The following is a 16,458-nucleotide window of genomic DNA, read 5'->3' as shown; positions in this document are numbered from 1 at the left end:
AAGTTTGGTGAAGAAAGAGATCAGGGAACTGGTGAAGGGGTGGAGCAAAGGCAAAGTTTTGATCCTTGCCCCCTTAATAAGGGCAAACTTGGCCATGTCTTAGTTCCTTCACCTAAAATGTGAAATAAAAATCTAACTTAATGACCCATGAATATACTGAGTGTAGTAGGAAAATACATTAAAGATTCAAGTCAGGAAGACAAAGATAGGAGGGAAACAAATAAATACAGAACTGGCTCTGTGTTAAAGAAACCATTTATGGAGACTGTAAATGCATCTAAACATTTATAGCAATCACTGGACCCCAGAGCAAAGGCCAGCAGACTCACAATGCCCATCTCTTCTGAAAACCCAGACTCCATGTTCTGTGTTGGAGATGTTAACACATCCTGCCAGAGTTGGTTTTGCTGTTTTTAGCCCACCCTGTGACCTCTGAGATGTCAAAACAAACCCGAGTCCCACACCCTATAGCTCAGACAGATCTTCAGAGGCGAAAAAAGTGTGTCTCATCTGAGTGTTCTCAGGTCCTGTCCAGTAAAGTGACGAAGAGAGAAGATGACTGAACATGTCAGAACTCTGGGGCATGTGTGTCCCACAGCAGACCCGCAGGAACATGGGAGATAGGTAGATAACTTGTGATAGACAAACTGAGTGCTAGGGACCAGTGAGAAAGAGAGTTATTTTTTTCTTAAGACAAAGCATCAAGTATGTAAACTGCTTTTCCTGGGCATATAAATAGCCAGGTCCTCTTTTCTGCATGTCAAGTTAAGGACCTTACCCCTGAAAAGGATCTAGTGACATTAAATTTGGGCACAATGTTTTGATATGTGATGTACCACAGGCAAGACAAAATACCTTGATGTTTTTAGTGATCTTCCAGTTCTTCCAGTGATAACTGCCACCTACTCAACCTAGTATTTGTCTGCATGCACATGCTTCCACCTCTCCTGCTTTGGGGCATAGAAGACACAAGAAATATAGAATATGGAGTCATAACTGGTTTTAAAATAATCAAACTAGATTATCTCAGAGACCTTTTTGTGGTGAAAATTATAGTTTCAAATTTTAAAAAAAACATCTGATGCCTACCAGATATGCTGTTCATTACTTTTTCTGGGTTATCAATTTTTATTTTGCCTAAATGATTCCATGAAGAATGGGCTGTTAAATTTCACAGATACAAGACCGGAGGCTCAGGTGCATAAAGTAAGTCATCCATCATAGAGAGCGGACTACAAATAGGATACAAGTCAGCTGGCTTCACCCCCAGTGCTCTTAACCAGGGCACCAGCTATTGGCATAGGTCAAAGCTCTTAGCTTTTTGTCCAAGCAAGAGAGAGCAGATGTACGCATACCTTTATCTTCCACCACTGAAAATTTCCCCCACTTGAACTACTATGAGCATCTTTCCATGCGCTCTCCAAGAACTGTTCTGTGTGGATGCACATGTTACATTAGCACATCCGATATTTAGCAGTGACTGTAGAATTGGATCCTTTAAACTCGGGGAGGGAAGCTTCTGTCTGAAACTGTGAACTGGCTGGAAAATACTAAAGTTTCAAAGCAACAGTTTTGTTGGTTTTTTTTTCTTTGCTTTTTGAGACACGGTTTCTCTGTGGAAGTCCTGGCTGTGCTGGAACTCACTCCTAGACCAGGCTGGCCTAGAATTCAGAGATCCACCTACCTCTGCCTCCCACATGCTGGGGTTAAAGGCAGGCGCCACTACCAACTGGCTTTAAAGCAACAGTTTTAATACAATGTTAGCTGGTGCTGTCTAAAGCAATTCCTAGGTAAACTGCCTGATAAGGATTACAAAAATTGTAGCAATTTTGTTCTGAGGATCTAGGGGCCTCAAGTTCATTTTAGTGAATTATGTTGTCGTGGGATCATAGACAATATTACAGTGAGTTGTTAAAGTTCACCTTCAGCTCTGACTGAGTCATCTGAAAGCCTCTGGGACCAAAGCGAATGGTTTTGGCCTGTGCCCACTGATGAGGTTTTCTATTTTCCATGACTGTAAGTGGATCCAGTCGTCCCTTTTAACACTTCTTTAGCAGGTAACATGCTCTGGCTTATCCCAGCCTTATTCTTATATTGATTTATTTTCCTATATATCTTATATTTAAAAGGCTTCTTTATAAAGAAAACATAAGGTGTGTCCGGAAGACTGATTTTTGTGGCGACCTGAAAAGTACCTTGATGAAATAAATGTCAGAACCACACACTGAGAGTGTGGCTGCCAGGTCGGACCAGTGTTCAGAAAGGGCAAATGGAGAGACGCTCAAAATCTGCCAAATCAGTGACTGCAGAGCATTTTAACCGTGTTCATTACATGAACTTTTTTTAAAATATTGATTGATTGATTATGTATACAATATTCTGTCTGTGTGCATGCCTGCAGGCCAGAAGAGGGCACCAGACCTCATTACAGATGGTTGTGAGCCACCATGTGGTTGCTGGGAATTGAACTCAGGACCTTTGGAAGAGCAGGCAATGCTCTTAACCTCTGAGCCATCTCTCCAGTCCCGTTACATGAACTTTTAAAGCTGTTTGTCTTTAGGTTTCCCATGCCATCTTGTTTACCTGAAGTGAGACTGAGTAATTCTGACTCCAAAGGAGACAGCCACTAGAGGAAAGCTGTGTTTCAGTTGTGTAAGGAAGCTGGTGGGGACTGTGTGGACGACGGTGTGGTATCTGTTAGGAGACCCTGTGTGTTAGGCCCTGTGCCGACTACATGTGCTATTTCATTTTCATTGTAACATCAGAGTGCTGCTGTCTGTGTTATTGCTGAAGAAACTGGAACTCGGGTATGAGGTGGCAGGCAGAGCTTCAAACCGGCATTGGGCACCCCAGTGTCCCCTCTTTACGTAACAGAAGGCCGCCCACTCACTGTGGTGTTCTGCTCCTCCTTGGTATCCTGCATCCAGTGGGATGTCCTGCCCCACTCACAGTGAGTCACGGTCCACGGCTACTGGAAATTGCAGCTACCCTGAGAGTTCACGTTATAAAAGCTCCCCTTTTTTCCCTAAATCCGTAAATCTTATTCTCTCACATAGTTCCCGGGACAGCATTCGGCACAATCCACATCCCACAGCGTCTTACCATCTCTAAAGCTGTGGTTTATCGCGAGGTGGAAACAAGACACAGTCTCCTGTATCCTCAGTGAGAGTGTAGGTCATTGTCTCACTTGGCAGGAAGAAAAGCGCCGGGGCAACTAGCAAGGAAATCAAAGTCAGGCCACACCTTCTCTTTCACGTTTTTATTGCTATGTGTTCCCAATACAACAAACAGCATCAGTAGTGTACACCTTGATAAAAAAGGAACTTTCAGCTTAGTAGAAAAGAAAGCATATAGGTAAAAAGTGGAAGGAATATGTACATCTTATGGGAGGTGTATGTGTGTGACCATCTTCAGATTCCCTGTGGACCGGATGTGTGTACACCCAAGTAAACTAGAGAGAATTTTGTCCTAGTGAAATTTTCAAGAAAGAGAGATCTTTTATAAGGCTCAAGGATTGTTGACGCTCAGGAAGTCACCTAACTTGACAATTAAAATTCTTGCACAGAGTAGCAGCAGTTCTTTCGAGGTATCAAGTCATAGCTTAGGCTGTTCATTTTTAGAATTGGTACAATGCAAAGCGCCTCGCTCAGGTTGTGCTTTCAAGGGATAATGCATCTCAACTTCAGTCTGCAAATTTCTAGACATGTTTCGAAAATGATTTCAAAAGCATGTTCATAACACTTTTGTCTTTAAGCACAGTTTAGGAAGTGCATATATTTAAAATATGTTTTGTCTGAGGCATGATCTTGCTACATAGACCAGGCTGGCTGCACACTCACAGAAAGCCTCCTGCCTCAACTTCTGAATGCTGGGATGATGTGTGCGTGCACCACATTGCCTGGCTTTGGAACATGTTTCTAATGCACTGGTTCATTAAACAGTTAGCTGAATTCCTGACGATTTTATGTGTCCTTGAAGGGGAACAAATGACCAACTCTGTATCAGCTCCTTTAAAAAATGCAAATATCTAACACAAGAAATGCCTGTGATCTTAGCTTCTTGAACGGTGGTAGCAGCTGGGTCACAAGTTCAAGGCCTGCCCAGGTAACTTAGGAATATTTAGGTTGTATTGAGAATACAAAAGGGGCTAGGGATACAGCACAGTGATGGAGTGCTTGCTCAGAATCTCTGAGGCCCTGGATTCACTCAAGTACTGCCAATTAAGTAAGGATCTGTTCAATTTTAGTTGAGTTGGTTGTGTGCTTGGCTTAAATTTGTCCTTTCTGCATAGAACGCAGCACACACCTCTACTTATGTCTCTCTAGTTTACTAAAATGTCATTGATAATTAGTGTAAATATTAAAGACATAAAAAGACTATCAAGAAAAAAATCAACTCTTAAAATAAATATCTTCAGATCTGTATCCTATATACAACTACTGTACATCCATTCCCAGGAGGGAGAATTTCTGGCATTGTTGAGCATATTGGTCTCTGACAGAACTGCCAGCATGGCACCGCAGTCAGATGCACCGTGGCTGTGAACAGTTAGATATGAACCATGCAGAAAATAAATATCTCAACCATGACAAAGACACTTCCTTGAGCCTGCTTTCAAAGCACTAATGTGCTCAAGCGTCAGTTCTAGCCTGGTGACACTTTTCTCAGCTAGGAGAAAACACGCACAACACATTTGTGATTATCAAGTACAACCATTAGCACAAGAACAGGACATTGCGGAGGTGCACACTGTCACAAGGACGCCCTTTGATACGATGGCAAGAAGGCTGGGGTTTGTCTTATACAAGCGTATCCACTGCATGGTGTACGCACAGACACATGAAGATGCCAGGCCTGCTCCTTCTGCGGTAAGGATGGAAGGCAGAGATGTAACGAGGCACCTGTACACCCGCAGTGTCAAAAGACAACACATGGCAAGCCCTCTTGATATGGTCAGTAGCTGCGATCCCAACTTCTTCATAATATGCTGCTTTGAAATCAACTCACGGAATGTCTCATAAGGCAATACTCAATGACAGGCACCCTAGAACTTCCAGAAATGTAAGATAGTAAACAATCGTTGGAGAACATCTTTTTTAAAATACTGATTTCTGCAATGTACAGTATTTACACAACAGTTGCAAATTTGCTCATACAGTATTTCTAATATAGATAAATAGGAATGCAAGTCTAAGAATTGTTTCCGAAATTTTTTGACGCGTAAACCATTGACATCTGTTTGTATGATTTTTTTACTGTGACTTTTAAAAAACAAACAAGAATCAGCTGATAATGCACAATCGGCTGCGGGCTCTTTTCTTCCTTGAGGGAAAAGCCAACACGTTTAACCATGTTCCATCCCTTTTCTGTGTTTGAGAGAAGCGTTCCAGGCTGGCCCAGAGCTGGCAGCTCGCCTTCTGCCTTAGTTTCCCAACTGCTGGGGTTGTAGGCAGGTGCCACTGCTGCTGGGCTCTTTCCTTCTGAAAACAATCTTTGGCGCTTTTTCCCCCAATGGTATCTGGTAAACAAGTGGAACAGGAGATGGATGGAAGCAACTAAAAAGTGAGCCAGCACTTCCTGTCCTTCCGTTTGCTGAGGACGTGAGTAAACCTGATGTGGAGGGTCCTGCTTTTAAACAAGCTGTATGCACCATGCAGGGAGGGAGGCTGCTCAGGTTTCCCTTTGATCTTTATCCCCATAGGTCCGCTTTCTCAGCTCTCTGAAGTGGCTGACCTGACTGGATGTCTCTTGCTAATATTCTTTCCATCTTTCTTTGGGGTTCTTGTCTGGTTAGAAGCACCTATTGAATCACTGTTAACAGGGGAGGGGGCAGCAGCCACGGATGAGGCAGAATGGAAACCACCAGTTTTTGTGGATGAGGAGGGTGGTACTGAGACCAGTGTCTTTCTTCCAGCCTGCTGTGTTTTCTTCTGGGGGAAGTTAGCACTAAGCCGGGTGCTGGCTCTGAATGCAGCATCAGCATTTGGATTTGCTAGGGAAGAGATGCTACTCAAGGGTTTCTTCTCAGCACGGGTCCCTGAGTAGTAAGGGAGAAAGGGTGTAGGCAGCACTAGAGACCTCGGAAGGTCACTAGGACCAAAGATAGCATCGCTGTGGATCTCAGCAGCTTCTTGAAGGTATGGTGGTGGCAGGGTACCACTGCGCTTGCTACATGACTCACAGCATAACTTCTTATACCCTGGTATGGAGCAGTATCGTGCTAGCACCTCCATTTGGCAGAATATGGACTTGTCGCCCAAACATGGCTCATCTGCAAAAGAGTAAGACAAAAGGCACACATGCTTAAATATACAAGGTTGAAAGAAATGGTAATTAGCCGAGGACCCTAAGAGAGACATACATAGATCTATCTAATCTACATGGAAAGTAGAAAAAGACAAGATCTCCTGAGAAAATTGGGAACTTGGGGATCATGGGAGAGGATAGAAGAGGAGGGGGAGGGAGAGAGGGGAGTGGGGAAAAATATATAGCTCAGTAAAAACAATTAAAAAATAAAAATATAAACAATAGGATTGATTCACTGTAATAAATAGTTTGTTTTTATTTACACTTTTTAAAAGCCAGAACTTCACTGCATCGCCCAGGTTAGCCTCCACAGGGTTGTGATTATAAGCATGTCCCACCACATCTGGCATGATCATTATTGTACTATCTCCAAAAGAACTTGCCAGAGCACTAAGGGGAATTTTGTCTTCAAGAAGAAATTGAGATGTATGTGATTGTAGAAGGAGAAAATTGGGTTCATTCTGAAGATAACGGGAACATCATTTTTAGTTGTATAATACTGAAGTTTGCCTTCCTAGTAAGTTTCTTCTACAATAATTTTAAGTTCACAATTAAAGTAAATATTAAACACCCCTGGCGTTTAAAACTTTTTAAAGTTTTACGAAAGGGAAAAAAATGACCACTTTGATTAACATAAAATTCTCTGGCTTGAAGGCAAATTTCATGCCTACTACTGGACATTCTAAGGCTTATTTTAAAACAAAACATTTCTATAAAATATGACAACTTTATTCTAAGTCACATGTTTACATTTAATTTCATGGAGCTGACAGCATTTTATGTTTATAGATCAGAACCAGGAAATTTATAGACAAATGTGTCCCTGTACCTATCTAAAAAGCAAAGAATTATGGCACCGACTGACCATCATCACTCAAAAATCACAGCATATTCTATCATATAATATATACACAATATGCAAGAATATACTTCAAGGTAAGGAATCTGCCACTAACTCCAACACTGAGATGGCCCCTGCGGTAGTTGTGTGTTAGAGGGTCAGTCTATGTCGTAGTTGTATGTTAGAGGGTCAGGCTAAGCTCCCTGCTTCGCGTGTCATTCCATGCCCACATCCCAAGTTGTGGAATGAATCATACAGTCAAGACATTGACAGACCTACTGTGTTATTTGGAATTTAAACACTTGATGCTTGCCGAGGTCAGAAACTAGGCGATGTTATTAATGATTGAGAATTTGTGTTGGTGCAGGAGAATTATCTGTATTCTGTCAATCATATTTTAATAAAACGCTGATTGGCCAGGCAGGCAGTATAGGTGGAAAAGCCAGACAGGAAGTAGGGGTGGAGCAAAGAGACTGGGAGTATTCTGGAAGCAGAAGCTCTCTCTCAGCCACTCCTGCGCAGACCACCGAAGAGGCAACATGTAAGTAAGTTGTCACACTGAGAAAGGTATTGAGCCCATGTGGCTAACATAGATAAGGATAATGGGGTAATATATGTTATAAGAGTTAACAAGAAGCCTGACCTAATGGACCAATCAGTTTATAACCTTATGGAGTCCTGTGTGTAATTTTTCTTTGTTGCTTGCCGGCTGTTGGGGTACTGGGAAGGACAGAAACCCCAACAAGCCAGCCCTCATACTACATTGTGTGATTTTTTAATATCAAGTCTTCACTTGTGAACTGAGTTTTCTGTGTGTCCATCTAAAACAAACCAACTGCTTTGGACACTGTGACTAAGGCTGTGGACTCTGGCTGATAGAGCCTTCCCACTTGCATTTGTATTCTCTTTCTCCATCAGACTAACCCCGTTAGCCTGCTGCTGACTGTGGGAGGGGGGCTCAGAACCATCCTCTGTGCATTAGAGAAGCCTCAGATGAGAGACTCATCTAGAAGGGAGCACTTTTGCCACTGCAGAGCGTGACTGATAGCCCAAGTCTCATTAGGGCCAGAATATGCTTCTATGCAGATGAGGGAAAGATACTGAGGACAAGCAAGCTTTGTGGTAAGTTTTTCTAGGCATAGACAGGAAGGCCTTAAAGGCAAATGAGAATTATAACTGAATATGATCAGACAACAAAATCAATCATTAAAGTAAAGGAAGCTTTCCAGTCTTCTCACACCACTGTCAGGTACTAAGAACTCTGGGCAAAGAGATTTATATCAGACCCTGAAAGTCTGGGACCGTAGATTGTGCCTGAGGGTGTTCCTTACCTGTTTGACTGAAATAACATAGAAACCTCAAAATTGGCTTTAGACCTAGAACTCAGGAAGTAAGCTCTGTAAAGGAACAGGGGTACACTACCTTCCACAGTTATGCACTCAGCACACTGATTTTACAGTACCTCTACCCATGACCACAAAACAGAGCAAGTAAATTTGTGCTGACAGGCAGCCATTTACACAGACATAGGGCTCTTCTAGCTAGTAAAATCAATGAGTTTATCTGGAAAGTGTTCAGTTTCAACAGTAATAACTATATATGGGCAAATTGTTACAGCAGCTATAAGTTTTAAAGCTTCTAGTTGATACCGTTTGTTTCTCAGCCCTCCCCTGCTACTTTTATTTTAAATAAACGCTGATTGGCCAGTGACCAGACAAGAAGTATAGGTAGGGCAACAAAGCAGGAAATAGAGGCAGAGCAATGAGAATTCTGGGAAGAGGGAAGCTTCATTCTGCAGTCGTGACCCAGACACAGAAGAAGCAAGATGTAACTGCCTCACCAAATAAGGTACTGAGCCATGTGACTAACATAGACAAAAATAATGGGCGAATATAAGTTCTAAGAGTTAATAAGAAGCCTGAGATTATGGGCCAATCAGTTTATAATTAATGTAGACCTCTGTGTGACTGAATGACTGCAGGACCAGGTGGGACAGGAACCTCAGTCAACATTCCACCGACAGGTTCTAGAATGAAAACACTATCCAAAAGAAACAGCTAAATAGATAAGTCCTATGTCTCCTGCTCGCCATGGCCATGTTGGTTCTTACCATTTCGAATGACAATTGTTTTCAGTGTTTAAAGACTAGAAGCCTAAAATGTCCAAAATACAAAAGTATTTGAAGAAATAGTGCTTTGCCAATTTTCTTATAAAAAGGAGGCTATCAGATTTTAATATTTACTTATGAGTATAGATGCAGAGGGAACATCTTTCTAGTCTTGAGATTTACCAGAGGATATACTAGTGGGGGTAGAGAGAAACAGAGGTAGAGTGGCCTCTGATTGAATAGATGTCAGGTGTCTTCCTTATTGCTGTCAACCTGAAATAGGGTCTTTGCTTCCCGGAGCTGCAATTATAGGCGTGTGCTAGACATGATGCTTGTTCAGCAAGCACGTTATCCACTGAGCCAACTCCCTAGTTTATATTTTAAATATATTTCACTTTCAAAATGCAACTGGTTGGCCACTCAGACAAATGCTTGATTTTAGCATAGGTACATGAAGTCTATTTTGGAATCACCCTTTACATGTAGGGGCAATTATTACATAGGTCATTAAAGGCCGAGTTCTATATATCTAAATAATTTTAGTAAAGTATCTCAAAGTCTGCTATAATAATTCTGATCATATTTCACATCATTATAAAGGGAAGGAATAGATTAAAAAAAAAATAAGTAATCCCCAATAGAAACCCTCATTGAAAGGAGATGCAAATGTCTGACTCGGCCACACCCAATATCACCAATGTACTGTTCTTGTAATTCGTTGATACTGTTCTCCCTATTTCAAACAGTATTCTCAGACTGTTACTTGCAAAGATGTTTTTGTTGATTATTTCTTGATAAGCAAATAGAAAGTCCAGACCTTACCCTAAAAGGGAATTCTGCTTCCTAAGGTTCGGCAGCATCATAACAGCACGGCTGATTAGTGACAAACTCACCATTACATGGAGGCAGCTGGCAGGGTCTGACGGACTCGGGCTTGTCACCGTCACAGTGGTCTCCAGCCCGGCAGAGAACCTGTCTGACCTCTGTTCCTTCTCCACAGGTCACAGAGCACTGCAGAGACAAAGCTGAGATTACAGACGTCGATTCTACCGAAACTAGGGATCCATGCTCACAGGGATCTCTCCTGCGCGCGCACACACACACACACACACACACACACACACCCCACTTGGCAACGCTGGAGTTCCATCTCTATGGACAAGCAGCTTCCTCCAGCAGAGGCGCTGTACAAAGATCCTAAGGCAGATAACCTTGGGTTCATACATTGGCTTCCTTGCCAGGTCCTGCTATACAGCCTCACCTCCTTTATTTTTCTTAAAGAGAGCAGAATTTACTGAAAAGTATTCCCAAAATGAAGCTGAGAAACTTCTGTACTGTTGAGTTAGGCAGGGTTTGGGAGAAGATTAGTTCTGGGTCTCTAAGGGGACTGGACAGTACTTCTCCATCTTATTATGCATGGATGACTGATCCTTGCCTATTCCTCACTTGTTGGGCATGGTCTCCATTTCTCCTGCACCTGCTTTTTGATGCTCCATCTTTCTATAAGTCTTCTTATTTTGACTCCTTAAAAATATCAAATATCATTTGACCCCAGCCTACGGCTATGCGCTGGGGAAGCAAGGCACACTGTCACTGGATTGTGGGCAAGAACAGACTAAGACAGGACTCACAATGCTCTTTCCTGAGCAGCAATCTAGAGCTAATCTGGTCCTTTAGAGTCAAAGGAAGAGCTGCCAGAAGGGACCACAGACAGGGAGGAGTTTGGATGACGGTGATGAGCGCGGAGATGCTGCTGGACCAGAGACAGGGAAGAACACGTCCATTCTTAACCGCAAATGCTCTCTTAAAGTATTAATTTTTCCTAGCCCCTCTAACATGATTGGTGGTTTCTCGATTCACACACTACATACCAACGAGTGACTCACCTCATTCCAGGGCCCTGTTTTCCACTGGGCTGGGCAGGGGACTCTGTTACAGGGCCGGCGGCTCTCAGGTCGCTCCCCCAAGCAGTACTTGCTGTGCACAGAGCGGTTGGTACCATCATGGAGTGGCTGCAGGCAGCGCACAGTGCGGAGCTGGTAGCCCGAGCTGCCGCAGCTTTTGCTGCAGTGTTCCCATTCCTCTGCTGCCCAGCTGTGGGAGCAAGAGGGAGCAGTGAGGTACACTGTGAGCATCTCCACGGGGCAATGCCTAGGACCTCCCATCTTCTGAACGAATGTACCTTACAGCAAAATGATTTTCTGACCCAACACTTCGCTTTTGAACAACAAAAGGATTTGTCCGGTACACTCTTATTTGTGAAATAGCAAACTTACTCACCGTTCCAATGTTCTAACTTTCAGTATTATTGAACCTTCGTGGGCCTGAGAGAAAGGCCATACATGCAGGCCTTGATAGAAAGTACCTCCTTGAATATACTTCATAAAATTTTCTGAGTAATTTTCAAAACTGCTTCCTGTGGAACATTCCCAAATTCCAATGTCACTGTCAGTGTCTTAACACTGAGAGTCAGCTGTAATTTCAGCGTGGTCATGAGGCATCTCTCTACTTAGATACAATTAAGCCTTCAAGGATGAGTACAATTCCTTATTTCTAAATGCCGTGTTTCATGTAGACAGACTAGGTCAGTCTTAAACTGTGAACCTCAGAGTACTAAAATGTCTACATGGTTATATGCTAGGACTTCAAGGGTACAAGAAGGAACTGTGTGCTGTAGTATGAGCTCTAATAGGCCTTGAATAGCTCAGAACCAGACACTGGGGAAAACACTGAGAGATCAGAGAGACGAAGGAGCAAAACCATGGCTACCTTACCTCTCAAATTCCCAGCTGAAAAGAGACTGAATTCATGTTTCCTCTTTTTTTTATCACTTCCTCTCTCTGCCCAGCCATATCACTTCCTGTCTATCTGTACAGACCTCCAGACCTCTATGGTTAGCTAGTGGCTAGCTCCACCCTCTGATCTTCAGGCAAGCTTTATTTGTACAAACAAGATATCACCACAGTGTGTCTCAAGTACATGCACACTGATTAACCAGACAGAAGAGGGAAAGGACTGAAGGAGAACTCCCAGGAGGCACAGGATAAGAAATACATGTAGATATGGCATCTGACGTAGGGAGCAAGGTGGTAGTGGGTACAGAAGAGAAAGTGGAGACGACAAAAGACTCGGCTGGCTGATCTACCAAGAAGCAGAATCGGTGTAGTTAACAACAGTGCGGTGTGTATTTCAAAACTGATGACTTTTACAAGTGCATACCACTTAGAAAAGCCATGTATGTAGTATAAGTGTGCATTAATTACCTTGATTTTAACATTATCAAAATATACATAAATGTGCCTTATTTGTCATTACATTAAGTCCACAACTATACAGTACAATAAAAAAAAAGATGCTCATGCTGGTCCCTTTCATCATTGGGAAATTTCCTTTTGCTGAGAACAAGGTTCTAAGAACTTAGTAGGACAAGCAAAAATATGCCCTTTAGCATTGAGAGTCAAAACGACCCTGAACTTTTCAACAGCAATGCTAAAGTCCAGCCAACAATGCAACAGATTTTAGATTCTGGGGGAACACAGAATTATATACTTACACGAGTGTCTCTAAGAGGTCAAAGGTGAGAGCAGCGGCAATACCTTTTTCTAACTATATACTTCAACCTCTTAGATGCTTTTCCCAAGTTTCTAAATTTATATAAAAATTTTTTGTTATACTTTTTAAAAGTTTCTGAAAAACTAGTACCTCTTGAAATGGATGAATGAACCAGGAGATAAGATGTCACTAACTCAGGAAACAAGGGACTCCAGGAGAAAGGTAAATGTGAGTCAGGCTGAGGCAGAACTCTGTAACTAAGCAACAGGGTACCTGAATGCTTAATATTTAGATGTGAATGGTTTTCAAGACCAGAAACAGTTTCACAAGAAAGGAAGCTACTTTCTGATTTTGCAGTACAACCCACCTGTTGAAATATATGTGACAATCGGCCCCGGATATCACTATCCATAACATAAGTCCATATTGTTAGAACCAAGTAAGAAAAAGTTAAGTGTGGTCTGTAAAAGCTGTCAGAGAAAGTAGATCTTTGGAAGAAACTCAGTATTTAATATATAACCTGTTGTTTTCCCCAGAAGTCAATAGGTAACAGGTAAGACTTAGATGAAAGCAACTAGTTAGGAACTATCAAAAGAAATTAAATAGCTGAAGATGTATTTGTATTTTTAGGAGTAGGAACGTAGGAAAAGGCAGGGGACCACAGCTTGATACACCCCTTGTGATAAGACTGACTACTTAAACAGGTAAATGTAAGAGTTTTGAATGAAATGAAACTCCAAGGACATTCCCCTTCCAGCTGTGGCAGCAGGGTCACGTGACAGAGTGCTTACAGCGGGTGTGTGCACTCCTGAATGTTGCACATTCGTCGGATGGGCTTGGGTTTCTTATTGACCTCACAGAAGCTGCGATGCACCATCTTATTGTCGCTTTTCCTGCGGCATCCGTACTTTGTATACTGGAAACCTGGGACAGAAAGTAAGTCCTGTTTAGCCCCTTACTAAGGCCATGTATTTGTATATTGATTCATATATCCTTTTAGAAAATATCTCAGTACACATACTGGGCCAGGTACTGTAAGTGTTGTCATTTAAAATAGAATGAAAATGAATTTGAAGTTAAAAAGCCCATTTTCTCGGAACTTAACCTTTAGTAAATCTAAAACATTTGAAGCAGCACCTGTGTACTTACGAGTGAAGATGGAACGTTCCGAGTGTAGCGTGAGAGATGGGTATATAAAAACCACTGTGGGGACCAAAACTGAGAGTAGGCCTTAAACAGCTCAGTGATGACCCTTCTGCAGGGGCAGAAAGCAACACACGGAAGAAGCCATGAGCTTAGCTGGTGGGAAGTCTTCCAGACCAACACAGAACAATGCAGGTCAAACTGTGTTGGATAAAAGGGAGGACAGACTGTCCATGTCACATGCAGGGAAGAATATGGGACAGGTTAGGTGTTTCTAGGGGTGGAGGGGGGTGGAGAACATGCTGTGTGTGAAGAGGAAGGAGGTAAGACAGCATCAGATCTGCAAAGCCATGAGCCCAGACAAGCATTTGGGCTTGAAGGTCCTAGCGAGTGGTTGGCCAAAGGTCTCCCAACATTCATTATTTTGATATTTATGAAACAAACAAACAAGTTCAGAGACAACAGAAACCCATTACAAATTGAAAAGTTTGAAACCTCTCTAAAAAGTTATAAGTACTTAGGTTAAGCACATTTATTATCCAAATCAGAGTTTGCCACAGGCACATTTTTTTCCAAGTTGCAGATCTCTGGATCCTTCACTCCTAATCTGTTCACATTACTACAAAAATAATTTTTAAAATATACTATGTAGACAATATTCGAAACCTGCCATTATCCTTGTCATGTTCCTTTCCAGTCAGAGATCATGTACTTCATTTAACTTCCAAGTCTCCGCAGCTTCCACCAGCAGAAACAATTGCCCAGACTCCATCTTTATGGCATTTACTGTTCTTGAAACATATATGCCAGCTGTTTTGTACAATGCCGTTACAATAGGCTTTGTTTCATGGTCCCTAATGATAAAGCTCAGCTTAACTTTCTGCAAAAATGCTACTTGAATGGCTTCATGTCCTCAGGTCTACATATCAGCCGACTGAAAGATTGTAATTGGAAGAACAATATAACTACCTATTCATTAACTTAAAAACATTACGTAAATAGAGAAGAAAATCAAAGTGAGTAGGGGAATCGCAATAATCTTCTCTTTCAAAACAGTGAAGAAAGCCTGGTGAGGCAGGACAAATGCCATGCATATTAAAATGCCACCGATGACCCTGAGGGCCACGTAGATGTTGAACACACCAAAAAGGAAGACTCCAAATTAAATCAGCATCTACCCTACAATGATGCAAGAAGAGACATTGGTAAAAGTTCCTTTCCAGAAACACTGTAGAAATACAGTCTGGAGTTTTAATTAAAAACTGATTTACCTAGAGTTATGTACTATGAATATTTTTCTCCTCATTATCTAGTATTTATATAGTTATTACTATAATGATCCTGCCATTGTCTGTTTAATACCAGAGTATCTGTTGTGCAGAGCTAGACAAATAGATGATGGGAGGAGCTGGGGTAATGCGGTTCATCTCATGGATCTGTTCTGGGGAAACGAGAGAAGCCCTGCCATACAGCAAGGAAGTATGCTGGTCAGCCAACCTGGTCTTCCTATGTTTTTGGAAAACCACTTACTGTCCCCCTGTGTTTCAATATCACCATCAGTGTAATAGAGATACGGTGTGGGAGGTCCTTCTTATCTGTGTGTTGCTTTTATTGGTTAATGAATAAAGAACTGCTTTGAGCCTATGACAGAGAAGAAGAGAACTAGGCAGGGAAAGCTAGGCTATATGATGGGAGAAGGAAGGTGGAGTCAGAGAGATGCCATGGAGCTGCCGGAGATAAGATGCTGGGAACTTTAGCTGGTAAGCCACAGCCACGTGGCTATACACGTGGAAATGGGTTAAGTTAATATGTAAAAATTAGCCAATAAGAAGCTAGAGCTAATGGGCCAAGCAGTGATTTAATGAACACAGTTTCTGTGTGATTATTTGGGGGCTAAGTGGCCAGGAACCAACAAGCAACCCCTCTTGTAATAGAGATAAATATAATACTGACATCACAGAGCCATTGTGAATATTGACACGAGGATATACGAGGCATTCAGTGAGGCAGCTAGCCTCTAAAACACAGCATGGTTAGATGTAGAGTGAGATGGGATTCACTGCTCAGGCAGAAAAGGCAGTGCATCCGCACGGTGAGTGAAACTGAGAAGACAGTCTGCAGCTAGCATAAACTGGACTGGGGGCAGTTTCAGATTTTGGGAAAAGTGATGAAGGTGTTACTGTGTTGAACACAAGATGTAAAGAACCCGAGAGAAAAGAGCAGGGGATATTATGGTCTGCCATTGTTTTAATCACTTCCTTTGCAAAGTCCGAGAAATAACTAACAACTTTGAATTTAGAGTTGTTTTGGAATTTCTCCAACTGCAGCTTCTAATTAGAGTAAGCAGGATTGGCAGGATTGGCTTTTTTTATGATTTACATACTTACTTTTTTATGATTTACATACCTATTGACATAAAATTTACGGGTTATATGTGAAAAAATAAAAAAAAACCCATGAAAGTAGGAGACTAAGATGGGATGAGGAAAAGTGACAAAGGAGAGGCTGT

At 42.0% G+C, this 16,458-nt stretch overlaps 1 protein-coding gene across 1 annotated transcript in view; it reads right to left on the bottom strand.

Annotated features, from left to right (window-relative positions):
• Positions 1 to 3,244: 3,244 nt before the first annotated feature.
• Positions 3,245 to 16,458, bottom strand: part of Adamts3 (ADAM metallopeptidase with thrombospondin type 1 motif 3) — a 209,979-nt gene continuing 196,765 nt past the window's right edge. Inside the window, exons 19-22 of the mRNA XM_048425084.3 lie at positions 13,598 to 13,730; positions 11,141 to 11,348; positions 10,148 to 10,265; positions 3,245 to 6,271 (exon numbers count right to left, since the gene is read on the bottom strand). Of these exons, the coding sequence (XP_048281041.3) occupies positions 5,712 to 6,271; positions 10,148 to 10,265; positions 11,141 to 11,348; positions 13,598 to 13,730 (1,019 nt within the window). The 3' untranslated portion in view covers positions 3,245 to 5,711. The remainder of the gene's footprint in view (positions 6,272 to 10,147; positions 10,266 to 11,140; positions 11,349 to 13,597; positions 13,731 to 16,458) is intronic.

This window comes from Myodes glareolus, chromosome 8 (assembly GCF_982192425.1).
Source record: "Myodes glareolus chromosome 8, mMyoGla1.1, whole genome shotgun sequence".
NCBI lineage: Eukaryota > Metazoa > Chordata > Mammalia > Rodentia > Cricetidae > Myodes > Myodes glareolus.
The sequence above is the reverse complement of the archived record's forward strand: the minus strand, read 5'-3'. Positions and strand labels throughout refer to the sequence as shown.